A 26,024-nucleotide genomic window follows, 5' to 3' on the forward strand; every position below is an offset into this window, starting at 1 on the left:
GTAAAAAGAGGTAGCGAATAGCACTGGATAATAAACCAGATCTAGAGGAGGATGAATTGAGGATGGATGGGAAAGGAGTGACAGCTTCAAGTGACCAGTAGTGAGCGGTAGACAGGAGGAGATGGGGGGGGGGACAACACTAAAAATCGGGACGATGATGATTCGAGGGGTGAAATAACGGAAACCAAAAAATAAAAATAACACTAAATCAAAACCCCCCCAAAAAAAGGATGTTGTTCAACAGCCCGTCGAGAGGGTTGAGAGCATCTTGTTGAAGAAAAGGAAATAACCACTACATACTCCATACATACTAACATAGTACTCCCTAAGAGCCTGTCTCCTGTCTGTATCCGCCTTGTACAGCTTGATTCAGTGTTACGTTATTACCTGCAGAATACCTCCTGTACTACTAGCATACATAATACATAGCATACATGGCATCTTTTGGTTTGACCACTGGTATATTTCAGGGAAAAACCATTACATACACTTCAATTTCCCTTCTCCTATACCAAAACATGCACATACATAGTCATAATATGATCGTAATAAAGGAGGTTTATACCTTACTAGTATTTCGTTCTATCATTGGGGATCGGATATTCTTCTTCGAAAACGTTCCCTTCTAGGCTGCTACTGCGAAAGAAAACTCCTGATCATGAAACTACCCAATTTAGCTTCATCTTGAATCATGGTGGAGTACCTATTTTTAAGTCTGTAATAATTTCCCCGGCCCAATGAGGCTGGACTATGTAGCCAGATCACTCAGAAGCATCGTCGACAGGCTGGATTTTACCTCTGGCACCCACCCTGATTGGATTTTCTGCGTTATTGTGATAATCTCTGGGTTTGCCCCAAATTGGCATCGAGGCCCGTCAACATGTTGGCTGCTGAAACGAAAAAAATCCATCTATCTATCTATCTATCCCCTTCCTTTTGAATTCGAATCCGGTTAGGGCAGCAGATCTTCCAAATGGAAGCCGATCAATTCAAGACGGACTATTCCAGAGCTTCCCATCCTATCGTTATACACTTCCTATATCGATATATATATATATATATATATATATATCCTTTCGTTTCCACAAAAGACAACACAGAGATAGTACTATTATACACCCTCATCGGTCAACTTTTTCCCAACCAGTCTCGCTACTGCTACCACTAACACTCTCACCAGAAGGTCCATATCCACTACGTAGCCCCAACATCCATCCAACTAACCCAGGAGGAGCCCACTGCCCAATAATGTGGTATGACCGCGCTCCTCGTCCAACATACAAAACCGGCGTCTTGGTCGCCTTTCTCCCAAAGATATTTTTGGTGGAAGGTTCCAAAGCGTCAAGCACCGCGTAGTGAAGGTTTCTAGCAGGCGACCCACGTACCATGCTAGGCCCAGCAGACGCCACGGGGCGCTGCTCAATACTGTTCAAGTACTGAGGCCCGTAAAGCTCCCGCTGCTGAACGCTCCATGTCAAAACTTCGGTTCCCGCAATATGCCCTTGCGGCGTTCGGTATTGCGGCCCAAGGTCGATATTTCCCAGTTTTAATTCCACCACGTCGACATTATTTTGGTGTAAGAGGCTCACTTCCCTGCGGAGGGAGGTGGCAAACCCTGACAAAGCACGAACTGTGGCCACTTCGGGGCCAGCAAAAGGAGCGGAGAGGGAAGATGAGATTGATGGGTAGACAACAACAACTGTGCTGTTTGTGTTGCGAAGTGTAAGAAGCGGTAGGAACAGCTGCGTTGTTAAGATAGGTGACAGAAGACGAGTGTTAATCGTATCGACCCATGAGGATGGTGGAATTGTAGCCACTGGACCTGCCACATAGTTTGGCGAAGGCACGAGAACAAGGCCACTCAGTTGACAAATATGCGGTGGCACTCCTGCCATCGGTGATTGTGGTGTTGTGATCAAGGTGTGAATCTCGTTCAGAGAAACATGAATCTCTGATGGAGATGAAGGCAACTAGCAATGTTAGTTCCTATAAAGCCCTATGAGGCACATGAGCGTATAGCTGACATACCGTAGTTAGGTCAAGCCAAAGAGACCTTATGTCTGATGAATTCTCTGACTGAACCATGTGCTCCTCCTCTGCAGACGACACTGTAATATACACAATATATCCACGACGTTCTAGATCTGCTGCTATCGACCTAGTCATGGGTTCGTGAGGGGATCCGGCAACAACTATTGCAGAAGTTAAGGCTCAACGAATCACACATTCATTCATCACAACAATCTGGGGCGATCTCCAACCTACCAACTATCTCCTTCCGAGCGCCATTTCCAGCTCTCCTAGCCTTTCTCCGCCTACCCCTCAGCTTCTTGCTTCCAAAGTATAGGACGCAAGTTGTCCCGACAAAGGCTAAGATTGCCGCACTCCATGCCCGGTTCCGAAGAGCCCATCTGTGTAAACGGTCGTAAAATGACTGCGAAGTCGGAGCACGAGGATGAATTCTTGGTGATGGCCGGACACTTGACGGGAGCCATGACTGATGAGAGAGCGTATCCCGAACCACATTCGCGACATTATCAACCTGTCGGTCAATCGAATCTGCAACCTGCAGCGAATATCTCCTTACGTCATGGGGGATGGATGCAAGCTGGAAATCCCCAAAAACATGTTAGTCCTCAACATAACCGAATAAAATCAGCGGAAGCCTCACATAGTCGAAGAAAAACTGATCGTCACTAGTCATTTTGACGAGAAGCTGCAGTCAGTTGGTAGAGTTGAAGAGCCCAAAATTTTGATAAGATGGGAGATCTCCGATAAGTAGTTATATACGAGTGTGAACTATTGATTGGATGACTAAGCTATGCGTTTATTCATCTAACTAACTACGGAGTTGGTTAATTGGGTACCTAGGTAGTTAACAAACATAATTCCTAAATAAACTGTCCAGGAGTAGATTACTCGCCTGAATAGCAGAAAAAGCAACTTAATATGCTTTATTTAGGTCCTCTGTAAGGGGATATCTGCATAAAGGGCTGGAAGATATTGATACCTCAGGCAACAGTCACATCACGTGAGTGGCCGCGATCTTGTGCTGATGCCTGCAGATGAATTAATAAACATCTTGCAAGAAAACACGGTTAGAATTACTCCCTCTCTGGGGATGTTCTGGCATCTTCTCTTGGAGGTCTTGCTGAGGGGAGATGGTTGCTTACTATTCAGGTCCAATGGCCCCTAGCTGTCATAATACTCTTTAACTAGATAAGAAAAACGCATACTCAACATTTCTTCTATCCATCACTATATTTCTCATCCCCATTTTTTCCAGCGTCCCCTGTCCTCATCAGCTCTCCTTTACTCTGCATTTCCCAAGCCATGCGTGAATTAGATCCACTGGTACAGGAGTACCAACACGACAAGCATCGACCGAGGGAATCCGAGGCCCTTCTGATTCTCCGGAAAATTGCCTCACTGGTAAAACCAATTATGCGTCGACGTTCCTGGAAGGTTGGAACCCTTTGCGAATTTTATCCCCAACAACAGAACCTTCTTGGCCTCAACGTCAACGCCGGGCAAAAAATATGCCTGCGCCTCCGGTATCCGGGGGACCAGGGCCAGTTTCTGCCTCTCGAGCAGGTTGTAGACACCATGCTACACGAGTAAGTGACTTTAACCAGTTTTATACCTGAACTTGCTAACTACTCAGGCTATGTCACATTGTGCATGGACCTCATAATCAACAATTCCATGCTCTCTGGAATCAACTACGTGACGAACATACGGAGCTTGCCATCAAAGGATACACTGGAGAAGGGTTCCTTTCTGATGGAAGACGTCTTGGGGGCAGAAAAATTCCCATCGATGAAGCCCGCAGGCAAGCTAGAGCGGCTGCAGAGCGGAGACAACTTTTCTCCGCTGGCTCAGGGCAGCGATTAGGAGGCGCCTCCACTATGCGGGGAGGCGACATGCGAAGAGTTATTGCAGATGCGGCGCAAAGACGCATAGACGTAACCAAGGGCTGTGCATCTGGAGCGGAGAATTCTAATGAACTTGCCGAGGAAGCATCCAGAAATGGATTCCGAACAAAGGCAGAGGAAGATGATGCAAACGAGCGAGCGATTATGCAGGTCTATATTGATCTGATTGAGGAGGAAGAAAGAGAAAGATACGGTCCATCTTACATTCCACCCAGCCAAGACAATCCGGCAGGGCCTCGAGCAAGCCTTTCTCCTCCGCCGGTTCCTCAGAATACTAAACCACACTTACCAACTCGGTCAGAGGAGCCGGTCGACCTCACAGCAGATGATACCCTCCAGGAAACTACGTGGATGTGCCCTACTTGTACACTCATCAACCCAGCCAATTTTCTATGCTGCGACGCTTGCACAGCTGAAAGACCCCATCTTTCTAACCCTCATTCTACACCAAAGCCGCCGTCGACGACCGAATCTAACGCATCGCGCCCTGTGAATAGAAACAAACGCCCGGTAGACCATACTGTTGAATACAATAACACCTTCAAGAATAGAAGAAGTGCCGTTGAAAGCCTTGCTGCTCTTGAAAGTAATGCCCAGAAACGTCCTCTCGGATGGCTATGCCACTCCTGTGGCACTTTCATGGAGACCGAATGGTGGACATGCTCCGGCTGCGGAACAATGAAGCCCGCTTCATGAGAACTAGGACTGACAAACACACTTGGTGTCTGAACTAGTTATCAATGATTAATGACTGATGGAATTTAATGCCTGTATATTAATCAGAAACTGTTGAATCGCTCTACCCTGGGGGCAAATGAACAAAATAGGTACATACGACTCCGAGTAGTTAGTTAACTAGAGCGCCCACCTTCTTACATGACTAATAAATGACTAAGCAGAGCTATAACCACGAAATTTTTCTTCTGATTCCCACTTTTAATTTCCTTCCTCTTCTTTCCCACACCAACCACCACACAGCCCGAAAAGCTGCCACCACACGCATAATGATAAAGCATTCCACAATAAATCAGCTTCTCAGTACCCGACAAACAAACTAATTAACTTGGTATGCTCCCCTTCCCCCCCCCCCCCCCCCCCCCTTCTTAAAATTCAACAAAAGACGAGCCAAACCACGTCCAATCCACTTCGCCCACAGAAAAACCAACACCAATATGATGAGAACATTGTTTCAAGAACCGGTATTTTTAGGAAGAGCCGGAAGAGGTATGGCAGGATATGTATATAAATGCAATCCTTGTCGTCGATGCTTAGAAAGGTTCTGCTGAATGGTGTTTTTGGTTTGTGGATTCAATTCTTTCAATCCAATTTTGGATTGCATTGGATTGCATTGGATAGTGGTTTGGCTTGGTGTGCTTCTGATGTTTCAGCGCATTGGGCTTCTTTTCTTTGTTGGAGGTTTATTTTCCGTGGAGAGTGCTAATGTGCTTTGATTGATAGAAACGTTTTTTTTTTTTTTTTTTTTTTTTTTTTTTTTTTTTTTTTTTCGATTGATACGATTGTTGCCTCCTGTGGCTTCGGATGGTTTTTGTCAGGTTCAGTGGTTCCAGTTCACCATCGGCTTTTTCGTAGTTATTTATAGAACATGTTAGAAATTTATTTCGAGATTATCTCATCTATCAATGACTTGGAATCGTATATTGATTGAAAGATTCTCATTAAACTCCCCAAGGATATATAGAACTTTTTTTGGTAGCCCACCAATCCAAATACGCCAGACACATATGCATGTATACAAAAATTTTTATCGAATATACAGTCAGTCATGTATTGATCAAGCAATACTGGAGAATACACGCTTCTTGCCAGTTCCCGTCTGCCGGTCTTGCTCCTCCCAGACCTGTTCGTCGATGTAGTCCTTCGTGCTGTGCGCTTTGATTTGCTGGCCCACGAACTGCAAGGCGGAGATGTTGAACCCCATTTCATCCTTTTGGCGTGTGAGCACCCGACGAAGAGATGATCGTATGCTGTCCAGCATGGGCCTCATCAGCTTGCTTGCAATGATCTGGCGATGGTGGGTCTTGAGCATGAAGAACAGTACACGGCAGGTTAGAGGGATGTTCCACTCCCGGCTGGCCCAAATGTTGAGGAAGGTGAAGAGTGCAGACACTTTAGAGAAGGGAAGAACAAGTAGTGCATCCTGGAGAGCAGCGGCGGGGATTCTTTGCACAACGTTCAGAAGATGCTGCTCGGCAGAGATGTTGCCCAGCGCGATATAAAGTGGGTTTCGGGACGGAGGAGCGGCGTTAGGCTGCTTTGCCTTGAGCGCGCGCCACTCGCGCACGACCTCCAGATCTTCCATTCCCAAGTCCAAAGCTTCCATAATCTTCTCTCCAGCCATGAGAGTGTCAGTTGTCTGCTTGCCGGCATCCACGGCTTCGGCTTTCTCGCCATCTCCATCCTCCTCCTGCTCAAGAGAGGCTGCCAAGTTGTTGTCGTAGATCTCCTCAAGTTCCTTCTCCCGCTCTTCTTCTAGGAATAGTGGCTCGTCAGTTTGCTGCCAGGTGCGAAGACTCTTGTCGTGACTAGCAGTAACAATGAACTCTCCGGAGTGGCTGATAGTCATCGCCCAGATTTCACCGTGATGACCAGCTAATTTTTGGATATGTTCGAACTTGTCACCGTCCCAGTATTTAATCACACGATCCTTACTAGCACTGAAGAAATTGTGGCCATTACCCTCCTTGTTGTTGGGTACGAAGGCGACAGCCATGATACTGTCTTCGTGGGCAAGGAAGGACTTGTGGCAATCACCAAAGTCCAGACCCCAAAGACGGACTGTCTTATCGGCTGAGCAGGTGACAATCAACTTGCTGTCGTAGGATATGTCCATGTTTAGAACAGGAAGCTTGTGACCGTAGAGATTCAGGAACAATTTTAGAGAATCCGTGAAGAATACCTTGACTGTATTGTCGAGAAGAGCCACGGCAAGTAGGCGGGCATCGGGTGAGAAGCGGACATTGAGAATGTCATCAGAGACCTTAAGGGTCCTTGAATGCACCAGCTTGAGTCGTGGCGTTGTCCTCTTGGTACCCGGAATTTCTTCTTGAACGACCTGAAAGTTCCAGAATTTGGCAGATTTATCGGCACTACCACTCACCAGGGACTTGCCATCGGGGTGCACCTGTAAAGACCAAACAGGTCCATCATGTGCCTTGATCGTATCCAAAAGAGTGGAGGATGCAATATCGAAGACTTCGAGCTCTCCGTCCTTGTTACCAATAACGACAATCTTGTCACCAGGAAGAAATGCAGAGCACAGGGAATATCCGCATTCCAATGTGCGCAGACAGTTCTGGGTTCGGACGTTCCAGATTTTGAGACTACCATTAGAGGCGGAAGCCAGCATTCGGTCATCTGAACTCAGGGCAACAGACCTGATGTCGGTGCGGTGACCGGGTATATCCACTGCCAGAGTTCGGTTATATTCCATATCCTCATCATCCTTGTTCTTCTTGTTAAGGGTAGCGACACTGTACGCCTCAAGCTGATTGTTCGTGGTGGCTGCAAGAAGCTGAAGCTTTCCACTCGACTTTGTTCTGATCCAATCGAACGATCTGACCTTTCCGCCTGTACGAACAATAACATAGGAGACGAAGACTTCGGTCACAGGTGCGGCGGAAACGTCCTCCACCGGTTTTTCATTGTCGACTATTTCAGAATCCTCGCCGTTCTCGGTGGCCCGCTGAGCTTCTTTTTCCTTTCTCCTCTTGCGCTTTCTCGACAAGCTCTTCTGAACCTCAGTCTCGGAGCGAATTCGCCAAATCTCTACTGCCTTCTCTGCGCCATGGAATGCCACATAGTCTGCCTTTGGGTGGAAACTGATTCCGGTGGTGCGATCCTTTCCATTGCGGTAGAAAGACCCTCTGTCGGTGAGGATTTTGCGGTTCTCTGATCCAGCCTTCTCTTTAGAAATCTCGATCATAGCGCTCTCATCGATCGACCAGGCCTTGAGCTCTCCATCATTCCCTCCCGTAATACAACCACTCTGATCCGGAGCCAGACCCAGACTCCAGCACTCTCCGTTGGACTGGGCAACATGTGTCTCGATACAATGTTGTGAAGCGAGATCCCAAATCTTAATCAGCGCATCCTTGCCGGTTGTTATCAAGAATCCAGCGTGGTCATTGAGTCCAGCTTCGTTGAGCAATTCGGGGGACGGAACAAGGAAATTGAGCGAGGTGACTTGATCAGTGTGTCCGCGTAGCTTGAACAATCCAACCTCTGCTATCAAGTCCCAAAGAATAATATCTGTATCCCTTGAGCCGCTTGCAAGACGTACACCAGCGTTATCGAACGCAAGTTGGGTAATAGCGGATTTGTGTCCGTTGAACGAGATAATCACTGTTGCAGTTCTCGAGTCCCAAATTCGGATGCTGCCATCTTCATATCTACAATAAAAAGCAGATAGTATCAGTAAACGGATCGCGTTTAAACTAGGATCCGCTATGCACCTACCCAACAGCGAAAATATCCGCATCTGTCTTGCTTTGGGTAATCACGGTAACCTGCGCCTTGCACGCAGAGTCTTTCCATTTCCCCAACAACTCCCCCTTCTTTATATCCCAGCACAAAACCTCCTCTCCCGCACCCGCTACAGCCCGTCCAGACCCTGTCTGGCGTGCAGTACCGAAGATATCATCGTCCCGAACCCAGATCGCATTCGAGGATGCGGACGTTACGAGGCCGAAAGTATTCGAATGCTCGAATTTTCTATAAAAAAATTAGCAATTCGCAACTTAATGAGCCCATTGACAGACTGAATTAGATCCAGGACTTACAGATATGACTTCACCATTGCGAAACGTCTTTGTCTTTAGGGGAGGAAGAAAAAAATCAGAGAAAGTGATCGCTATCGATAGACACAAAAAAGCGACCGCAAATATTACGGGGACCGAGAGGGTCCAAAATGGGCGTCTCTCACCGCCTGCTGTGTTCCCCCCCCGGACACCAGCCACCAACAAACGTCACTCACTCCATTTAGGCAGAGGAAGGGAAAGGAAACCAGGTTCGATTGATCAGTGCGGTTGTCACAATGCTTTTACTAGACTATGAGAATGTTCTGATCCGGTCGCTTCTGACCGAGCGGTTCTCTGGGTACGTCTTCTACGATCGCCGCCTACCCCCCAAGTGCATACGCATGTCCATCGGTCTAGCTGACAGCTTGCTTGCTTCTCCAGAGCCCCGCCAGTGTCCATCGACCAGATCGTGTCGGATTTCGACGGTGTTACGTTCCATTTATCTACCCCTGAGTCCAAAACAAAAATTCTCATCTCTCTCAACGTAAAATGTTTCCGCGAATTGGTTCAATACGGTGCCCAGCAGGTCCTGGAACGGGAATACGGCCCTTACATTGTCACCCCCGAGCCGGGTTATGACTTCTCCGTCCTAATTGACCTAGAAAACCTTCCTGCTGAGCAGGAGGCAAAAGACGATCTGATAACGCGCCTTGCGTTACTAAAGCGGAACGCAATGGCCGCCCCATTCGAAAGAGCATTCGACGAGTTCGCGAAGCTATCGGAGGAGGCCTCTCACTACACCTCGGAATCAGCACCCCAGGGGGTCAAGGAAGGGGGAGAGGTTATGGCGATCCATTATCGAGAGGAGGAAGCAATTTACATCAAGGCTGGCCATGATCGGGTCACAGTGATCTTCAGCACAGTCTTCCGGGAGGAGACAGATCGTATCTTTGGCAAGGTCTTCTTGCAGGAATTCGTCGATGCTCGACGACGAGTTGTGACGCTGCAGAATGCACCTCAAGTGCTCTTCCGAAACGATACTCCCTTGGAGCTGGCGGGCGTGCCTGGTCTCCAGGACTCTGGAGAGGGCAAGATCAGCTACATCACCTTTGGTAAGATACCGTTCAACCTTGTATGTGTGTTTAGGTTCTGACCGAGAGCAGTTCTCTTCCCCCGTCATTTGACCCCACAGCGACGCCAGGAAAACATTTCTCACATCCAAACCTTCCGTGATTATTTCCACTACCACATCAAGGCATCCAAGGTAACACGACCCTTCAGGGAGATAGCTGAACATTATTTGCTTACCTTTCTGTCAAGGCATACATCCACACAAGAATGCGCAAGCGCACTGCCGACTTCCTGCAAGGTATGTCTCACACTTGATGCTAGAGGGGTTAGGAGTTCACTAACGGATCATAGTCCTCAACCGAGCGCGTCCCGAGAATGAGGAACGGGAGAGGAAGACCGCCAGTGGACGTACTTTCAGGGTTCAGGCATAGCCGGACAGACAACAATGACATCCTTATCTTTTATTTGTATATTGTGCCCTGAAAAACGGGATAGGAGCATTCCGACATAGGCAAACCAAATATCAGCTGTTCCTCGTGTAGGTTGCAAATAATGACTAGTGCGGACATTTTGTAGCCAAAAAGGGTGACATGAAAAGGGGAAACAATGATGGCTGTAGTCAGTAAGGAGGCAGCGCATCTTCTTCCATTTACATGGTACTTGATCATTCACGGCCATCATTTACCGAATTGTTTACTTTGATTAGGACTAGTGACGGAAGAACCAGACAAATCTATTTATTTCGAGCACATCTTGTGAAATAGAATTTCTTTTTCTGTTTCTCTTTTTCTTTTTGCACAAGATTAGTGTGTTTCAAGTCATCTTCAAAGAGCAAATCCCGCCTTTGGTCTTCGTCGAGCATTTCCTTCTCCCAACATTCCCTCTCGTCCTGCATATGTCTCCCTTTGACAACAACCTTTCCCTCAGCGCTGTGGGACATCCAGATACAATGCAGCCAAATTATCGGGTAAGCACGGGGTTCATCCATCGTGCCGGTGTCCAAGGGGCTCTCGGTGAGGATCCATCTACAATTCCATCCTATCCATAAGTAAATGGCGGTTTTTGACAGCTCACTTTTAGGGGCAGTCTCGGCACCACTCAGCATAGGTACTCCGTAGGTGAGGGGCCGAATATCATCTCCCTTGAAGCCCTTGAAGCAGAACGCAGCGGGAGAATACTTCAATTGGTTCATTGGTCCCAGCGGAATGGTTCAATATCGCACGGCTATGACAAGACAAGAAACTATCAGCGTCCTCCGGTCCTACCTCGCAGACAATGGTATGGGTAACCCCCTGCTCCATTTTGTTGCAGTTTGAAAATAGATTGGACTTTGGTAGCGTCAAGGCATTGCTCGTACAAGAACCCGTGGATTTCGAAATAATTCATTGGCGACATGGTAAAATACCGACCGTCTTCTTGACTTGGAGCGCAAGTTTCAAGGTTTCATTGAGACTCTAATACGGATTCACGGAATAATGCGTGACGATACTCCCTCCAGGACTCCTTCGTGGTATTTGCTTTTGTACTGTCAGCGATACGAGGAGATCAGGGGGAGAAAATGGTCATCCTGGATACGTAATGTGCGCGATGCCACCTAACGTCCCTCCTGATGCGAATTTTGATGTATGGAACAAATAGACACAAAAAATGCTTCCTCCAACATCTAACCAGCTGAACCAGAGGGTTTTAGCAAGGTGTTCCGCCGATATGCTTAGGGTTGCGAAGCTCCGCTCCAAATACTTGGGATTTGACAGGTCATCTCCAGAGCAAATTGCTTTTGCTCTTAATTTATTTAGGAAAATCAGATCTCCCGTACGGCGTACTCCGAACTTCTTTGTTAAATTGTCTACCGATTTCACTTGATCATCATATTCCCTCCCCCTTACCTGGTCACGGCGGGGATTCGGAGAATGCTGGAGACCGACAAATCTACGAACACCCCCCGCCGCCCAAGGAGACGGAGTTCTCGTCTGTCATACCTAGTCTAGGTATCTCACGAACCAACCGTGAGTTGAAAGTTCATTTTATTGTCAGATGCACCTTGGTTTGATTCCTTCAGGAATTTTATATCCCAAGTTGCCTCGAAGTACAAAGCAGTACACACACAAACTTTGGTTCGCACCTGTTCACCTCACCTGGTTGTCTATCTCACCTACTCAGAAGACTTTGCCGCGTATGCTAGTCAGCCTTTTGGAACCTCTTGGACCAACGGGATTCAAATAAGAGCGTCGATATGAAAATTTCTGATCCGCCTATGGATTGTGGTCGATTATAAGCAACCGGCGTGTGCCGGGCCTCATGGAGTGTTCATGTTTGAACAAAAAAGGAAGACTCTCGATAACAAAAACACACAAAGTAACCTCACAGCTTAAAACTCAAGGCTGTACTCCAACTAGGATGGACAAAATCAAATCTTTACCCCTGGAGATAGTTCTCCACATTCTCTCTTATCTTCCTTGCGAAACTCTCCTCGCATTTGGCGAAACCTCTCGTGCCAACTACAATTATCATATTCTCAGTCTTAAGCGTTTAAGGCTAGGTGTTTTCGAGAAACGAGTGCATTCGACGATTTCCCTGCTCCAGGCGGGATGGGCTACCCCAGATCAATTAGCATGTGCTCGGAGGAACAATGAGCACGGGAGTAGCTACATCATTTCCGTGATCCAGCCTGAGAATAAGCCAGTGCATCAGGAGTTATGGTACAAACACCCCTACCGCACCATCAACTCTAGGAGATGTGTTCCAATCCCTCGGAGCAAAAGCTGGACCCTGGAACAATTAATCCGAGCCCAGAACCTAATCTTCACCAGAGTACTGACTCGATATGGGCCGACGCTGTTAAATCTTGAATTCATGGCCTACGACTTGGATCTGGACGGTGCAAAGGCGCTAGGGTTGAACTGTCAGCACAGCCTTCGTCACCTGGCTTTGCGTTTCGAACATGCACACATCAGGGATGGACCCGTTAGGCCAAGTACCTGGCTCCATCCTGCTCCTGGAAGTGAGGCATGGAATATGCTTGTGGGGGTTGGCCGATACAAGAATATAGGGCTTTGTAACTTAGAAACGTTAATCATGGAGCGTGCAGGTATCACGCCATGGCAGTTGATCATGCTTGTCAAGAATAACCCCAACTTGACCGTCTTGAAACTCAGGACCTGTCGAGGCGCCCAGCCCGAGTTTTTGAACTGGCTAGGAGGAATAGAAAGCGATTCAGGCGAGGCGATGACGCAGATCGACAGCGTAGCCCCCGGCGCAAAACTTAAGATCCTCTGGCTCGAGCATTGTCATCGACTCCTCTCACACTCAATCGAAGAATACGAAGACCTGCCAGGGGGTATCTGTGACTTTGGGCTGGAATGGGTTAGAGGCCTGGCAAACTTGCAAGTGAGTATAGTCCGATGCTAAATTCCCATAATTTATCTATCATTTTCTCCAGATAACGGTACTAACACATGATTTCCAGTCCCTATCCTTTAGTGAAAGCGCGAACATTCCATCCGAGTATATCGATAGGGCGAACAGAGCACTCTGGGGTATCCCCGAAGTCATTTTGCCGTACTCGCTCTACAACGAGAATTCTGCCATTGAGGTTGACCCCAGGTGGTCTTAGGTTATTATCCTTTATACCCTGTCGCAGGGTCCTGTTCTTGCTTCGATCTCGTTTCTTTTACCTGCTGCATAAAGTGGAGTACGAAAGGAGAAACTGGCATCATTTCATATCATAGCATTGTGTCTTTCATTAAACGGCGGCGAGTCTGAAATTTTCTGTCCAGGCCGTTGAGCTTTATTTCTGATGTTAATACCCATCTGCTACTTTTAATACTAATTTATCCAATGAAGATTATCATGCCAACTCATAAGAGACATTGTTACAATATCAGAGGAGACAGAATAGTAATATATCTCTTGATCTTGATCATTTGCTTGAGGTAGGTCAAAAAAAGGCAGGTGTGCTTTCCAGTCACAAGAATAACAATTCAAACCTCACTGTCACTCAGCTATTCACTCAGCTATTCACCATAATCTCTTTATTCACTCACCATCATTCACTAATAGTAGTTATACTGTTACTCACCTATTTTCCTTTTCTTCTTTACATGAATATCTTCCTCCAAACAGTTCCTTTTCCCACACACTCCTCCTCTCATTAATCATCGCCTACAGGTCAAGATGGGATCCGGACAAAGGTCAGCCTCCTACCTCTGGGAACTGGCTTTGCGCAAGCTCTTCCCAAAACGCACATCTCTGACAAGGAGGGAAAGTTCCATATCGAGCTTTTTCGACTCCTCCCAAATCGATGACCACACGGATGGATTCTACAAGTACTCGCAAGAGTTGCTCGAGGAAGAGAATCAGAGACTGCGATCGTCTAATAGCACGTCTGCTTCGTACACATCGGCGGTAAGCTATTCAAAACGCTGCGCTGTAATCTTGGACGCGTCACTAAGAGGTTAGCTTATGGCACCTGTTGAGTACCCTGCACTTCCTTACAACGTGAGCTCGCCCGACTGGAACATCTTCTCCTCCGCCGTCAAGTATTTGGACGAAACCGCCGACGAGGACATATCTGAGTGGCTGCATAGTGTGCTGTCAGTTTACTCCAGGGTTTACACTGTCTCGAAGATTGTGATGATGGCTTTCCTGCACTATGGGGTCGATGTATGTATTTGTGGTGCAGCTCCTCTTCTTTGGATATGGCTGATGGTGTCGATTTCCTCCGTATAGTTAGAGGACCTTCCAGATGGCATTTTGTCTCACCTCAGGCGCGCAGAGGAACTCGTCAAATCCAACTCAATCGTGGAACTTATCGACAGCACAGAGAGTTTATATTATGCGGTGTATGCGAGGCTCATCATGGAAATCGCCAGTGTTGAACTGTGTTCCACATTTACCCTAGAGGTCCGACATCTAGCCACTTACAACTCGTTCATTCTCCCTGAACCTGCTCAGCTATGCAGGATCCTGCTCGTCTGCAAAAGGGCCCTTGACGATCCTTACGTATGCAGTCACATCAACAAAGAGCTCGTGAAACAACACCAAGTCCAATTTATTCGCCGATCCATGAACAAGCTGGATAGCGTAGGCTTCATCTTGGACGATCTCGTTGGATACAGGCGATATGTACTGAGTATTATCAACGAGAAATCGTCTGAATTCTGTCGAAAATGGAGCAAAGCTTCGATGATGTATCAGATGCCGACAGAGGAGGTTCTTACAATCCAGTCTGAAAAGTATCTCGCCTTTATACCACGGAGGGCGGTCCATCAGGTGGTTCCCACTTTAGACCTTCCATTTATCGACCCACATACTTTTAGCGTGGATATCTGGGAGCGCGAGGTCATTGTTGATAATCGTCTGGCTACATTGGCGAAGCTGGAAGGCAAATGCATAGGCGACGTGCGCCGCGAGGATAATCAGCGACGTCTAATCGACCTCGTCCGTGGACGCAAGTGTATTTGCCGCTCAGTGTGTACCTGTGCTTGGGACTGCACCCTCGATGTCGAGCGTCACTGCCCCTGTTCTGAGCAGAAGCTGAGCCTTATGGTAGCAAAACGTCGAAGAAGTGTTGCTCTATTGCCATTTGGCCTCCGATGCAGTATCCTAGCCAGGGCAATCTTCCAAGGGATAGCTTCTCTTCGGGCTGATGTGAATAGCATCTCGATCGTTGCGGAGATGGATCGTGCACTGGTGGTTTTTATGGAGGAGATCAGGAAGCAGAGGCTAGAAGCCACTACCTCGGACGGCAACCCGATCTGAAGTTCACAAGGAGGTGGTGCTCTGGAATGCCGGGGGGGAGGAAAGGGTATTGAAACCTGATTGGAAGACACCGGTCGGACAAGGGACAAAGAGAATGAATTCTCCGGGAAGTAGCAGGTTGATCATGGTTGCAGGAGGAAGGAAATCTACAAACGAAACAGAATCGATTTACCATTACATTTATGGCCACACACATGATGCCCCTGGTGCTTATTTCTGTGCATAACGCGATCCTTGTATTAGTATTGAAAGTAAATCCAATCATACCACCATCTAAGTGTGTTGAAGCACATGATAGATAGAGCACGGAGAAGAGTCCGTGTGAGGTGAGAGAAGTCTCAACACGATAATTCCTGCCTCAACAGAGTCACCGGGGTCTAGAAACTACGGGGTAGATATGAGACTATCGCCATATATATAGTAGGTGTGTTTCGGGTATCCCCGACATACTGGTTTATGGATCGAACTAAAGCTGTCTATCGTCTGTCTGGATCATCGTATTCGTCGCTCTAGTTTTCCCCCTAAGTTAAAAAAAAAAAAATTCGACAACCATTCCTCTCCCTCGCTCCGGGTAAGGAATCTACCTCCCACATCCCACTCGTGCTGGTTCATATCCAGGCTTCTGTGGAGAGTGAAAATCTACCGGGGAAAAAAATTGATATATATTAACAAGTCCTCGTCTTGCTGGCATGGTGCTGAGGATACCCGCAACTCCCTCCACAGCAGTATCGTCCTTGTCCTCGTCGTCGTGCTCGTCATCGCGGCTGTTGGTAACAGCCCCGTCCTCATCCTCCCCCCACTGGGCTAGGGTCTCGAAGAGGCGATACCATCGCACCGTTTGGCCTTCCTACGGCATAACCACCCCGTTTCCCGACCGTCACCCCCAGTTCCCCATCAGCAGATCTCCATTCTATTTTCAGACGGGGTACGCGCTATGCGCCAAACGGACTTCGCGACCCTTCCCCCCACCGTTCCTGTCCCCGCCATCCTCATCCTTCTCCGACCCGCTCACTACGCACTATCAAAGCCAGGATAAGAGATTATCCGTTCACGGGGAGTTGGTACGCGGCCTGAATAACGGCGACGATGCAATTCTTGTTACGGAAAATTTCCTGGGGGTGAATGATGGGGTGGGTGCCTGGGCAACGAGGCCGCGAGGCCATGCGGCGTAAGTCAATTGTTATGGGTGTTTCTTCTTCTCCCCTTACTGACCCTCTTGGAATAGACTCTGGTCTAGACTGGTCCTGCATTTCTGGGCTATGGAGATCGAACGAATACCGAACGGCGACACAAAGCTAGACCCCGTCGAATACCTCCAGCGAGCCTACGAGGAGACGACGCGCGCGACCACGTCCCCCAGCGAGTGGTTTGGAACGACAACCTCCGTCACAGCACTCCTACATAAGACTCACGACGCCGACGGCGTCGTAAAGCCGCTGCTCTATGTGACCAATATCGGCGATTGCAAGGTCCTGGTCATCCGCCCGCGCGAGGAGAAGGTCCTCTTTCGAACCGAAGAACAGTACCACTGGTTTGACTGTCCCCTGCAGCTGGGTACCAATAGTGTAGATACGCCGCGGGAGAACGCGGTGCTGTCGCTGGTCGACATCGAGGAGGGCGATATTGTTCTTGGGGTCTCGGATGGCGTTCTTGATAATCTCTGGGAACACGAAATTCTCTCTGTCACGCTGGGGAGCCTTCGGAAATGGGACCAGGAACGATACGAGGACAAGGAGCTGGATTGGGCACCGCCCGCTTTACTGGCGGAGGAACAAATGGTGTTTGTGGCTCGGGAGTTGCTCAAGGCTGCGCTCGTGGTGGCTCAGGACCCATTTGCTGAGAGTCCTTATATGGAGAAGGCGATCGATGAAGGGTTAGCTATCCAGGGTGGTATGTTCTACTTATCGGTCTTTGTATGGCGTCGCCCGACTAATAACTGTACAGGGAAGATGGACGATATCAGCGTGGTTGTTGGCGCATGTAAGAAAAGAGCGGAACAGAACTAGCGACAGCCACCGAGCCATCCCCCCCCAGTTCTCTTTTCTCCCATCTCACCCATGTTGAGAATTATACACGACGCGATATGATGAACTGGAAGCACTTTGCATATGGAGTTGATAGACGGGCAATGGAGTAATACATACGGAGTAACTGGGTGACAAATGGAAGGACCAGCTCTAGGAGTCCTGTCATAGGTATATATAATTCGGTTGCATTTCACTTTTTTTTTTTTTTTTTTTTTTTTTTTTTTTTTTTGCGTATTTTAGTTAGACCGGTCACTATCATTATGAACTTACACACGCGAAATACCCCACCTGCTTTGACCAAATACTCAAGCGATCAACCTAATGAAATACCAGTATGCTGCAAATATATTCCATGACCCAGATCACAGATATCCTCTAGTAGTAGCCAGGGAGATTCTTCGAATACACCGTCGGTACGGCCACCACCCCTGGTTATTCTGACGTTCGTGTGTTTTCACATCTTGGAAGTAACTAGTGGTTGTCCTGCACACTGGACGGTAAGCCAGACGCTTCCCTGCATCTCTCCGACTGTATATTCCGTATCTAGGTAAGAAGTGATATATTTATTATATATAGTCTTTTACTGAACCCGTAACCATCAAGCAGCTCGCATGGCTTAGTTGGTAAAGCGCATCACTAGTAATGATGAGATCCTCGGTTCGAATCCGAGTGTGAGCATTTCTTTTTTTCTTTTTCTTTTTTTTTTTTTTTTTTTTTTTGGTTCGGGTCTTGGTAGTAAAGTACTAAATAAATAAATAAAGAATATATATTCTTTAAATGTGTATGTATGTAGGTAATATATACATATCCTTCCTACTTTCTCCAGGTACTTATTTATGGCTCCGTGTAAATAACCATGGATTCCTGGTTTGAATCCTTCTCCAAACTGAGAGAGCCTTTAATAAGGCGGCATTGGCAAGTCTACGAAGATAATAACCCCGACCAGGGCTTTGATTCTTTCCTTGAATGGTGCAAAGGGGGACATTTCCAGAGATATACGGGTTGGGCTGAGGGTCAGTGTCTGAACGACAGGAAACAATGGATCACGGAAGAAGGGACGCTGATCTGTTGAATTCATCTTCTATTGATCTGGGTTGCCTGTGGGCTCGAAATATATCTTGAATGCGCCGAATAACTGACGATAGTCATGCGCTAATGTTAGAGCGTTCATGGGGCTATCGATCTTCGGATATTCAATTAAATTGGTAATTCCGTGATTGAACATATTTAGAATTCGGAGAGCCTTTTTTTTTTTTTTTTTTTTTTTTTTTTCGAATCGCTCTATCGAGCCATGTATGTTAACAGGATGATTATGAAGATTACAGGTCCGTTTCACCAGAGGAAACCGCAGTGAGAGAATGGGGTAAGATGTGGGCAACTTCTAAGAATTGAAATCGGTTGTTTGATTCGTCTCGAAGAAGATTTCCATCGTCATCCTTACAATCTTCCCCATCTTGTTCGAAACGTCTTTCGGCTTCACGCCAATCGAAATTTCGAGAAATAACGCAGCGATAATGATCACGTACAAGACAGCTTTGCCTCAGGGTAGATATACGCTGTCTTGAACTAACTGCTGTGGAAGTCATGGGTAATCAATCCAAGGGACAGCAGCCGAAATTATGGCATTGTCCACTGCTACGCATCAAGTCGACAAGCACAATAAAATTGAGATCAAGACCACCCTTGAGGACTTGACATACTTGCTTGTATCCTCCGTTTCTTGAGGTTCTTAATGTGTTGTTGACTCTTTCGTATCGGCCATTGTGACTTACTTCTTCTCCATAAAAGGATTCGGAGACATTCTGGTTGGCCAGCTACCATGTACGTCATATTATATTCAGTCAAACTATGGTCGGGGTTATATATGCAAAAACTCCCACCAGTCGATACAGGAGGCCTGCTGGCTCAATGGTAGAGCATTGCTCTCCTACCTTCCCATTCCGGAGAGGAGTACAGGCAAAGGTTGGGGGTTCGAGTCCCCCGTGGGTCGACCTTTTTTTTGTATAATTTTTTACTTCCACCAGGACCTGGATCATATTCTTCCCCTATATAAACAACAGTAATCATTAGATCTACCCAAGTCACCTAGGAATGTATTGATTGGTTCAAGTAAGATAAATTCAGTGGTAGGCTTGCTTTAACTTGGTCTCTCCATAGTCCATCCAACAACTCGATAAAGATATCAGTGCACAGACCATATTTCAAGCTCCCCTCCGCCCGGCAAAAAAAGAGGGAAAAAAAAAAAAAACCATCCGTCGGGGATCAAAAGGCGTACGTTTACCAGTTAACCAACCTTATACAGTCAGCAGCCAAAATGAGGGCCAAACGTTCGAAGAAGTATCGCAAGCTCATGCACCAATATGAGTTGACATTTGGTTTCCGTGAGCCCTACCAGGTCCTTGGTATGTAGCATTTTGTTCCAGATGTCCTCCATCCTGCAGAGAGGAGAGTTCATTGCTAACTTCAAAATGCGCAGTCGACTCCAATTTCCTGCGTGCGGTACATTCATTCAAGATGGACCTAATCCCAGCGCTGGAACGTACCCTCCAGGGCAAAGTCAAGCCATGTACGTTCCCTTCGCATCCCAAACCATGCCTTCATAATTCCAGATACCTTCATATCACTTGTACAAACCCGTCAATCCGATCTAACGAATACGTCTATTCATCCAGTATTGACAAAATGCTCTCTGGCTGCAATCATGGCCTCTCAACCCCTACACCCGCGCACTAACAACCCCATCCGCCCCGAACACCTCCCACCCCCAACCACGCTCCCCCTCCGCCATTGCTCGCACAACCAAGACTCCACCCCAATCGATGAAACAAGCTGTCTCCTCTCCCTCCTCTCCCCGACAACAGACGTCAAACGAAACAAGGAGCACTACACCCTTGCGACCTCCGACCCGCCAGCCCCGAAACAGTCCAACTCCCAAGCACCGGGGAAGAAGCGAAAGCGTGACCCAGCTGCCGAGGAAGCGTTTGAGGCGCTCAAGCGCGCCCAGATGCTTCGCCGTGGAGCACGGTCTATCCCGGGTGTGCCAATTGTGTATGTTAAGCGCTCGGTGATGATCTTGGAACCGATGAGCTCGCCATCAGAGGGTATAAGGGAAGGTGTGGAGCAGGATAAGTTCCGGGTTGGGTTGAATCAGAAGCGGGGCGAGGAGAAGGATAAGAGCCAGGGAGACCAGAGTGAGAAGACAAAGAAGAAGGACCCAAGGAAGGCCAAGGCGCCGAATCCGTTGAGTATGAAGAAGCCGAAGAAGAGGGCGAATGAGAATGCAGAGGCTGCGTCTGGTTTGAAGAAGGAGAGAGTCAGAGATGACCTGGAGGAGAGGGATGCGGCTGAGGGGTCAGGGGAGGATGGAGATGCTGCGCCCAAGGCTAAGAGGCGACGACGCCATCATAAGAGTGTGAAGCCAACCGAGTCCGCAGATGCGCCGGGGGAGAGTGAAGCGGTGGTAGCAGCAGTGGACTCGGCAGATGACTGAATGCCTTCTTCCGTCTAGAGTGATTTCTTTTTATCGTTCTTCTACCGTTTTACTTATTATGTACGGCGTTTGGGGGGACAAAAATAGGTCCATTATAAAGTACAAGTAGCAACAATGTATATGCATTTTCCGAAGCATTCTCACATAACTTCTGCCAGCCATTGATATACATACATACATACATACATACATACACTACATAATCCTCGTAGAATAATATAATAAACGCCGGGCACCGCCCAACCCGCCATGTAAAATACAATTAATATACACACACACACACACACACTCTCTCTCTCTCTCTCTCTCTCTCTACTGCCACAATCTCAACCTCATACAAAACAACGTAGAACCGACAAAAGAAAAAAAAAATAAAGAGAAGAAAAAGAATCACTACTTCTCCCCATTCCCAGCACCAGTGTTAGTAGCACCGGCAGAACCACCACCCATCTCCAAAGCCCTCTCATCCGCCCAGATCTTCTCGATTCGCTTGCGTTTCTCTTTCGCCTGGTCGCGGTTGTGCTTTGCCCGTTCGTACCGCTCCCCAGCAAGACAGCGGTTCACTTCGCGTTTGATATCGTTGCAATTTCCGAGTGCTTTGTAGATGAATCCGCGGGCATGGCATTCATCGAGGGCGGTCATGATTTCCTCGCAGTCTAGTGATTGTTAGAAGACAGGCATTGGGTTTGTTTGTTTGTTTTTTTTTTTTTTTGCAAGGGAGGGTTTCTTGAATAAATTGAACGCACTAATGTTGTATGCTGTGTGGAGGTGGGAATGCATTTTGGGATGTAGTAGTTTCGTATTGCGTCTGTGTAAATGTATGGGTCGCGCTTTTCTTTTTTGCTAGTAAGCGATCAATCAATCAATCAATCAATCAATCGATCAATCGATAACTGGAAGTGAAAGGTCGAGCTGTAGCCACTACCTTCGTACTAGAAGTTAGAACTAGGTAAATTAGTAGATCATCCGATGCGTGAGTCGGTTCAGAGAGGAAATCTCCGGTCCAAATTCCAGGCGGTGAAAGCGTCGGTGAAGAAATTCTGCCGAGTGGGTTTCGGGGCGGGGAAAAAAAATCTACAAGAATCTCTCTCTCTCTCTCTCTCTCTCTCTCTCTCTCGCTTTTCGAAGGCTTTTGTGGAGGGGTGAATTGAAGAAATATAGATTTCACTTCCGGGGATTTTATTTTTGACTCGGAATCCCACACTTTTTTCTGTGTCGGGATTTTTTTCTTAATTTTATTTTTGATTTTTTTTCTGAATTTACGATGTCTATGATTACTACCTCCGCTTGGGTGCGCCGCGGTGTGGCAGCGCAGTTCCCGACGAAATATGAAATCGATGAGGAGGAGATGAATCGCATATCGAAGCTTGCGAGAATGCAGCTCGAGGATGCGCGGGAGGAATTGAGTGCCGCTCAGGAACGGGAAAATGGAGAGCACGATGAGAAGGATGGGGATGTGATGGAGGAGGATGATGATGATGATGCGGAGAAGAAGACAGAGAAGAAGGATGCTACGGAGAGTAAGGTGTATGTTTTCACTGGCATTTCTGAACTGAGATAGGATGAGAAAGCTAATTGGAGGCTGTAGTAACGACGATGACGATTTAAAGGAATACGACCTTGATCACTACGATAGCGATGAAGTGGACGAGGATGGCGAGAAGGTCACCATGTTCGGCAATGTCAAGTCGTTGGCATACCACCAGCCTAACGAGGAGGACCCGTACCTGGTTGTCCCCGAGGAAGAGGATGATGAAGAGAGAGAGGAACTCCAGATTCTTCCGATGGATAATTTGCTGCTTGCGGGGAAGATTGAGGATGAGGTGGCGCACCTGGAAGTCTACGTCTACGAGGACGAGGCGGATAATCTCTACGTGCACCACGATATCATGCTGCCGGCTATCCCTCTCTGCCTCGAATGGTTGGATTTCCCAGTCGGAAAAAACGCCGAGGGACGCACCACCGGTAACTTTGTCGCCGTGGGAACTATGGAGCCCGATATCGAGATCTGGGATTTGGACGTTGTGGACTGCATGTATCCCAATGCCATTCTGGGCCAGGGTGGCGCGGAGATGGAAGCCGACCCCAGAAAGTCCAAGAAGAAGCAAAAGAAGTCCAAAGCCAACGAGGAGTTCCACGTTGATTCCATCCTCGCTCTCGCTGCGAACCGACAACACCGTAACCTCTTGGCTTCCGGTTCGGCCGACCGCACGGTTAAGCTCTGGGATCTGAACACCGCCAAGTGCGCCAAATCCTACGCGCACCACACAGACAAGGTGTGCTCCCTGGACTGGCACCCGAAGGAGTCGACGGTCCTTCTGACCGGTAGCTACGACCGCACCGTCGTCGCGGCAGATATGAGAGCCCCCGACGCCAAGGCCCGCTGGGGTGTCGACACGGATGTTGAGAACGTGCGCTGGGACGTCCACGACCCTAACTATTTCTACGTGACCACTGACGGCGGTATGGTTTATCGATATGATGTGCGGAACGTGCCCGCCACCCCGAAGGAGTCGAAGCCTGTGTGGTCCTTACAGGCACACGACTCGTCGGTGTCCGCCTTCGACATCAACGCCAGCATCCCGGGTTTCCTGGTTACCGGGTCAACGGACAAGCAAGTCAAGCTCTGGAACATTGAGAACGACAAGCCTAGCATGGTTGTGTCGCGCAAGCTGGAGGTCGGCAAGGTGTTCTCCACCACTTTTGCTCCGGATGCCGCGGTGGGCTTCCGGCTGGCGGTGGCGGGAAGCAAGGGCGTGGTCCAGATCTGGGATACTTCCACCAACGGCGCGGTGCGTCGGGCCTTTGTCTCGCGGATGCCCTCGTTGGCGGGTGATGTGCAGGAGCGTATGATAGGGATGCAACCTGATCAGGATGAGTCCGATGATGACGGAGCACCAGAGATTGGAGGCGGTGAGGGACAAGATGGCTGGGAGTCGATGGAAGAGGATTAAATTCCGTATTAAAATTGCTTTCTTGATGACTGGAAATTAGAATATTGAGACGATTTCTACATAGCGGTGCTTCTTGGGTCTTTTTTTTTTTTTTTTTTTTTTAAAAAAAAACACCAAAAAAACCAAAAAGGAGGGAAGTGAGACATTCAATGAAAAGTTGAGATACCCATTCAACCACCGATCCGATCCGATTCAATAAATCTAAATCACGAGCCTTTATTCTGCGTCAGTTCCTATTATCTCAGCGTCGGGAATGTGGGAGAGTGTAGACAACTGGTTTGGAATGCATACTGATTCCGACAACCAGCCTCTTTTTTTTTTTTTTTTTTTCTCTCTCTCCTGAAATGAAGACATGTCCGTCTACGGAGAGTAAAAATGAAGTTATACTGTATACAATCGAGGATATGATATGATATGATCCATAAAATCAAATCAAATCAACCGACTTGCCGGTTGCAGACATCATCATGTGATCGATCGATCCATCACCAAAACTTCCCAATTGGGCATCACGTGTACAAAATCACTGCCCGAAATGAATTTATTTATTTCTTCTCTAGGTACAGAGTATCGTACTCCCGTATAATATAGGAGGTACTCCGTAGGTACGGATAGGTTGAAGATCTTATTCGGTGCTTGGGAAGGATCCCCGTGGAGGCCGGAGATCGTACGGGGGATATCTTAATTAACATCACACCAACACCGCGTAGTTTAGATCAATCAGAGCAGAGGCAAATATGACACATGGCCTGGACGTATCAGGTGCCTAGAACTGGCAGTTTCTTGTTGTTCATCCATTTTCAGCTGCAGAGGTTCGCTTTTGAGATGCGTTGTTCCTACATATCATGTCCAGTGGCTAAATATAATAGGTTGACAGCCAGATGGTATGCCTGGACTTATCCGTACAAGGCTGGGTGGAGATTTGGGCGACGACCCACCTGGCCACCAAGAGACTAGAGTCCAAGATTCTCTGTCAAGACCTTGATCATTAGTTATTGATTGCCCTTGTTTGACAGAGCGAGGCTGTTCTTCTCAAGGTGCCGTGGCCACTGTCATATACAGAGCACTGAACATACACAGAACCCCCTCGCATAGAATTCAGAGAATCCTCCGTACGCCACCGGCACACAATCCTGGCTCTGAGACGAGTCCAGCGGGAAAAGGCGGTTTCATCCCCATCAATTCGAGGCAGTTGGGCGTTTCTCAGGGTGCCCGCTTTCCCGTTCCTGGCGCCAAAACCGACCTGGCGCCAAAGCAAGCATGCAGAAAAGACGGGAGGCGAGACTGTGAGTGGATGAGATTGATTAGTTCTTCTTGTGATTCCAGCCCGGATATATGAGGGGATCGGGAAGGTCCTTCCAATCATCAGGATGATTCTCGTTGGCTATTTTCCTACTGCGTTGGAAGTGTGATACCTATAGTGGTGGACTATGTACATCATCATACCCAGGTAAAAAAAGAAAAAAATCCAAAGATGAATAAAATTGTAAGAAAAGGTTCCATTCCATGGGTTGGATATTCAAGATCCAGTGGTTCTTTTGAAAATAATTAGAAAGAGAAAAGTCTAACGTGAACCAAAGACCCGGTGGTTATCTCTAACTCCTGCCCTTCGCTTCCTTTCATTTCCTTCTTCTCTCTCTTCTCCCATTCCTTCTTCCTCTCCTTTCCCCTTCTCTCAGTCCTTGATCGGACCTCCTGGATACCTTCCTTTCTTCCTGCTCTCCTGTCCGCCAGGACTTCTTTTTATCTTTCTCTTTTTCTACTTCTTTTCCTCGGCGTGTCCTGGTTGTCCGCCCTGATTTTCACTGTACGGTTTTTGGTGCTGCTGCAGCAACTCATCTCCCCCCCTCCCCCTTGAGTCAAACAGCCCACAATCCTCAGTGCCGGCTTTTTCATCATCTTTCTTATCCCAGAATTTTTTTTCCCCTTTCCTGCTGTGCAAGAAAGAATAAAGGACCCTCAGTTCTACACTCATTTATCAAGAGACAAGACCAAAAGCGATTTTGTGATATTGAACCCTGAATCTGATA

At 47.7% G+C, this 26,024-nt stretch overlaps 12 protein-coding genes and 2 non-coding genes across 14 annotated transcripts; 9 read left to right on the top strand and 5 right to left on the bottom strand.

Annotated features, from left to right (window-relative positions):
• Positions 1 to 623: 623 nt before the first annotated feature.
• P175DRAFT_0455241 (DUF1776 domain-containing protein) lies at positions 624 to 2,742 on the bottom strand. Its single transcript, XM_040894593.1, has 4 exons — positions 2,672 to 2,742; positions 2,266 to 2,608; positions 2,029 to 2,192; positions 624 to 1,970 (listed from the first exon to the last, which is right to left on the bottom strand). Exons 1-4 carry the CDS (start codon positions 2,702 to 2,704, stop codon positions 1,122 to 1,124), a joined length of 1,389 nt encoding a protein of 462 aa, XP_040754835.1. The 5' UTR covers positions 2,705 to 2,742; the 3' UTR covers positions 624 to 1,121.
• Positions 2,743 to 3,104: 362 nt separating this feature from the next.
• P175DRAFT_0522442 (metalloendopeptidase WSS1) lies at positions 3,105 to 4,763 on the top strand. The gene is made up of 2 exons (XM_040899260.1): positions 3,105 to 3,617; positions 3,665 to 4,763. Exons 1-2 carry the CDS (start codon positions 3,334 to 3,336, stop codon positions 4,629 to 4,631), a joined length of 1,251 nt encoding a protein of 416 aa, XP_040754836.1. The 5' UTR covers positions 3,105 to 3,333; the 3' UTR covers positions 4,632 to 4,763.
• An 852-nt stretch (positions 4,764 to 5,615) lies between these two features.
• On the bottom strand, positions 5,616 to 8,763 carry P175DRAFT_0522443 (snoRNA-binding rRNA-processing protein DIP2). Its single transcript, XM_040899261.1, has 3 exons — positions 8,735 to 8,763; positions 8,412 to 8,666; positions 5,616 to 8,344 (listed from the first exon to the last, which is right to left on the bottom strand). Exons 1-3 carry the CDS (start codon positions 8,749 to 8,751, stop codon positions 5,728 to 5,730), a joined length of 2,889 nt encoding a protein of 962 aa, XP_040754837.1. The 5' UTR covers positions 8,752 to 8,763; the 3' UTR covers positions 5,616 to 5,727.
• Positions 8,764 to 8,932: 169 nt separating this feature from the next.
• Positions 8,933 to 10,491, top strand: P175DRAFT_0499993 (actin-related protein 2/3 complex subunit 2). Its single transcript, XM_040896856.1, has 5 exons — positions 8,933 to 9,050; positions 9,134 to 9,804; positions 9,856 to 9,956; positions 10,013 to 10,061; positions 10,115 to 10,491. The coding sequence occupies exons 1-5, from the start codon at positions 8,989 to 8,991 to the stop codon at positions 10,192 to 10,194; spliced, it is 963 nt and encodes a 320-aa protein (XP_040754838.1). The 5' UTR covers positions 8,933 to 8,988; the 3' UTR covers positions 10,195 to 10,491.
• A 1,669-nt stretch (positions 10,492 to 12,160) lies between these two features.
• On the top strand, positions 12,161 to 13,376 carry P175DRAFT_0432969 (F-box protein; the record flags this gene model as incomplete). The annotated part of the gene is made up of 2 exons (XM_040893574.1): positions 12,161 to 13,150; positions 13,230 to 13,376. 2 exons carry the CDS (start codon positions 12,161 to 12,163, stop codon positions 13,374 to 13,376), a joined length of 1,137 nt encoding a protein of 378 aa, XP_040754839.1.
• A 370-nt stretch (positions 13,377 to 13,746) lies between these two features.
• P175DRAFT_0475795 (uncharacterized protein) lies at positions 13,747 to 15,523 on the top strand (the record flags this gene model as incomplete). Its single annotated transcript, XM_040895254.1, has 3 exons — positions 13,747 to 14,167; positions 14,222 to 14,425; positions 14,492 to 15,523. The coding sequence occupies exons 1-3, from the start codon at positions 13,937 to 13,939 to the stop codon at positions 15,521 to 15,523; spliced, it is 1,467 nt and encodes a 488-aa protein (XP_040754840.1). The 5' UTR covers positions 13,747 to 13,936.
• A 564-nt stretch (positions 15,524 to 16,087) lies between these two features.
• Positions 16,088 to 17,735, top strand: P175DRAFT_0475798 (uncharacterized protein). Its single transcript, XM_040895255.1, has 3 exons — positions 16,088 to 16,691; positions 16,749 to 17,413; positions 17,468 to 17,735. The coding sequence occupies exons 1-3, from the start codon at positions 16,213 to 16,215 to the stop codon at positions 17,527 to 17,529; spliced, it is 1,206 nt and encodes a 401-aa protein (XP_040754841.1). The 5' UTR covers positions 16,088 to 16,212; the 3' UTR covers positions 17,530 to 17,735.
• Positions 17,736 to 18,155: 420 nt separating this feature from the next.
• On the top strand, positions 18,156 to 18,228 carry P175DRAFT_0t30. The gene has a single exon. It is a non-coding gene; the product is annotated as a tRNA-Thr (tRNA).
• Positions 18,229 to 18,445: 217 nt separating this feature from the next.
• On the bottom strand, positions 18,446 to 18,654 carry P175DRAFT_0499998 (uncharacterized protein; the record flags this gene model as incomplete). The annotated part of the gene is made up of 1 exon (XM_040896857.1): positions 18,446 to 18,654. Exon 1 carries the CDS (start codon positions 18,626 to 18,628, stop codon positions 18,449 to 18,451), a length of 180 nt encoding a protein of 59 aa, XP_040754842.1. The 5' UTR covers positions 18,629 to 18,654.
• Positions 18,655 to 18,848: 194 nt separating this feature from the next.
• P175DRAFT_0556093 (uncharacterized protein) lies at positions 18,849 to 19,351 on the bottom strand (the record flags this gene model as incomplete). Its single annotated transcript, XM_040900673.1, has 3 exons — positions 18,849 to 19,123; positions 19,190 to 19,269; positions 19,323 to 19,351. 3 exons carry the CDS (start codon positions 19,349 to 19,351, stop codon positions 18,870 to 18,872), a joined length of 363 nt encoding a protein of 120 aa, XP_040754843.1. The 3' UTR covers positions 18,849 to 18,869.
• A 93-nt stretch (positions 19,352 to 19,444) lies between these two features.
• P175DRAFT_0t31 lies at positions 19,445 to 19,540 on the top strand. Its single transcript has one exon. It is a non-coding gene; the product is annotated as a tRNA-Arg (tRNA).
• Positions 19,541 to 19,833: 293 nt separating this feature from the next.
• P175DRAFT_0455259 (rRNA-binding ribosome biosynthesis protein UTP23) lies at positions 19,834 to 21,175 on the top strand. Its single transcript, XM_040894594.1, has 3 exons — positions 19,834 to 19,952; positions 20,027 to 20,116; positions 20,223 to 21,175. The coding sequence occupies exons 1-3, from the start codon at positions 19,865 to 19,867 to the stop codon at positions 21,038 to 21,040; spliced, it is 996 nt and encodes a 331-aa protein (XP_040754844.1). The 5' UTR covers positions 19,834 to 19,864; the 3' UTR covers positions 21,041 to 21,175.
• Positions 21,176 to 21,253: 78 nt separating this feature from the next.
• Positions 21,254 to 21,953, bottom strand: P175DRAFT_0500000 (COX assembly mitochondrial protein). Its single transcript, XM_040896858.1, has 2 exons — positions 21,787 to 21,953; positions 21,254 to 21,696 (listed from the first exon to the last, which is right to left on the bottom strand). The coding sequence occupies exons 1-2, from the start codon at positions 21,818 to 21,820 to the stop codon at positions 21,434 to 21,436; spliced, it is 297 nt and encodes a 98-aa protein (XP_040754845.1). The 5' UTR covers positions 21,821 to 21,953; the 3' UTR covers positions 21,254 to 21,433.
• Positions 21,954 to 22,167: 214 nt separating this feature from the next.
• Positions 22,168 to 24,117, top strand: P175DRAFT_0515327 (rRNA-processing protein PWP1). The gene is made up of 2 exons (XM_040898851.1): positions 22,168 to 22,567; positions 22,629 to 24,117. Exons 1-2 carry the CDS (start codon positions 22,305 to 22,307, stop codon positions 23,992 to 23,994), a joined length of 1,629 nt encoding a protein of 542 aa, XP_040754846.1. The 5' UTR covers positions 22,168 to 22,304; the 3' UTR covers positions 23,995 to 24,117.
• Positions 24,118 to 26,024: the final 1,907 nt, after the last annotated feature.

The sequence above is a fragment of the Aspergillus ochraceoroseus genome (genome assembly GCF_002846915.1).
Source record: "Aspergillus ochraceoroseus IBT 24754 chromosome Unknown P175scaffold_2, whole genome shotgun sequence".
NCBI classification, from domain to species: Eukaryota; Fungi; Ascomycota; class Eurotiomycetes; order Eurotiales; family Aspergillaceae; genus Aspergillus; species Aspergillus ochraceoroseus.

Excerpts from the sequence above, each read along its gene's own strand:
- P175DRAFT_0455241 (XM_040894593.1), bottom strand. The coding sequence starts at position 2,704 with ATGACTAGTGACGATCAGTTTTTCTTCGACTAT. Across the intron at positions 2,609-2,671 it reads ATCAGTTTTTCTTCGACTAT|CTTGCATCCATCCCCCATGA; the intron begins GTGAGGCTTCCG and ends GGGGATTTCCAG. Across the intron at positions 2,193-2,265 it reads CGCTCGGAAGGAGATAGTTG|TTGTTGCCGGATCCCCTCAC; the intron begins GTAGGTTGGAGA and ends CTTCTGCAATAG.
- P175DRAFT_0522442 (XM_040899260.1), top strand. The coding sequence starts at position 3,334 with ATGCGTGAATTAGATCCACTGGTACAGGAGTACCAACACGACAAGCAT. Across the intron at positions 3,618-3,664 it reads GTAGACACCATGCTACACGA|GCTATGTCACATTGTGCATG; the intron begins GTAAGTGACTTT and ends CTAACTACTCAG.
- P175DRAFT_0522443 (XM_040899261.1), bottom strand. Across the intron at positions 8,345-8,411 it reads GCGGATATTTTCGCTGTTGG|ATATGAAGATGGCAGCATCC; the intron begins GTAGGTGCATAG and ends TTTTTATTGTAG.
- P175DRAFT_0499993 (XM_040896856.1), top strand. The coding sequence starts at position 8,989 with ATGCTTTTACTAGACTATGAGAATGTTCTGATCCGGTCGCTTCTGACC. Across the intron at positions 9,805-9,855 it reads GATCAGCTACATCACCTTTG|TTCTCTTCCCCCGTCATTTG; the intron begins GTAAGATACCGT and ends GACCGAGAGCAG. Across the intron at positions 10,062-10,114 it reads CACTGCCGACTTCCTGCAAG|TCCTCAACCGAGCGCGTCCC; the intron begins GTATGTCTCACA and ends AACGGATCATAG.
- P175DRAFT_0475798 (XM_040895255.1), top strand. The coding sequence starts at position 16,213 with ATGGTGCTGAGGATACCCGCAACTCCCTCCACAGCAGTATCGTCCTTG. Across the intron at positions 16,692-16,748 it reads AGGCCGCGAGGCCATGCGGC|ACTCTGGTCTAGACTGGTCC; the intron begins GTAAGTCAATTG and ends CTCTTGGAATAG. Across the intron at positions 17,414-17,467 it reads AGGGTTAGCTATCCAGGGTG|GGAAGATGGACGATATCAGC; the intron begins GTATGTTCTACT and ends ATAACTGTACAG.
- P175DRAFT_0455259 (XM_040894594.1), top strand. The coding sequence starts at position 19,865 with ATGAGGGCCAAACGTTCGAAGAAGTATCGCAAGCTCATGCACCAATAT. Across the intron at positions 19,953-20,026 it reads TGAGCCCTACCAGGTCCTTG|TCGACTCCAATTTCCTGCGT; the intron begins GTATGTAGCATT and ends CAAAATGCGCAG. Across the intron at positions 20,117-20,222 it reads CCAGGGCAAAGTCAAGCCAT|TATTGACAAAATGCTCTCTG; the intron begins GTACGTTCCCTT and ends CTATTCATCCAG.
- P175DRAFT_0500000 (XM_040896858.1), bottom strand. The coding sequence starts at position 21,820 with ATGCATTCCCACCTCCACACAGCATACAACATTA. Across the intron at positions 21,697-21,786 it reads CCACACAGCATACAACATTA|ACTGCGAGGAAATCATGACC; the intron begins GTGCGTTCAATT and ends AACAATCACTAG.
- P175DRAFT_0515327 (XM_040898851.1), top strand. The coding sequence starts at position 22,305 with ATGTCTATGATTACTACCTCCGCTTGGGTGCGCCGCGGTGTGGCAGCG. Across the intron at positions 22,568-22,628 it reads GATGCTACGGAGAGTAAGGT|TAACGACGATGACGATTTAA; the intron begins GTATGTTTTCAC and ends TGGAGGCTGTAG.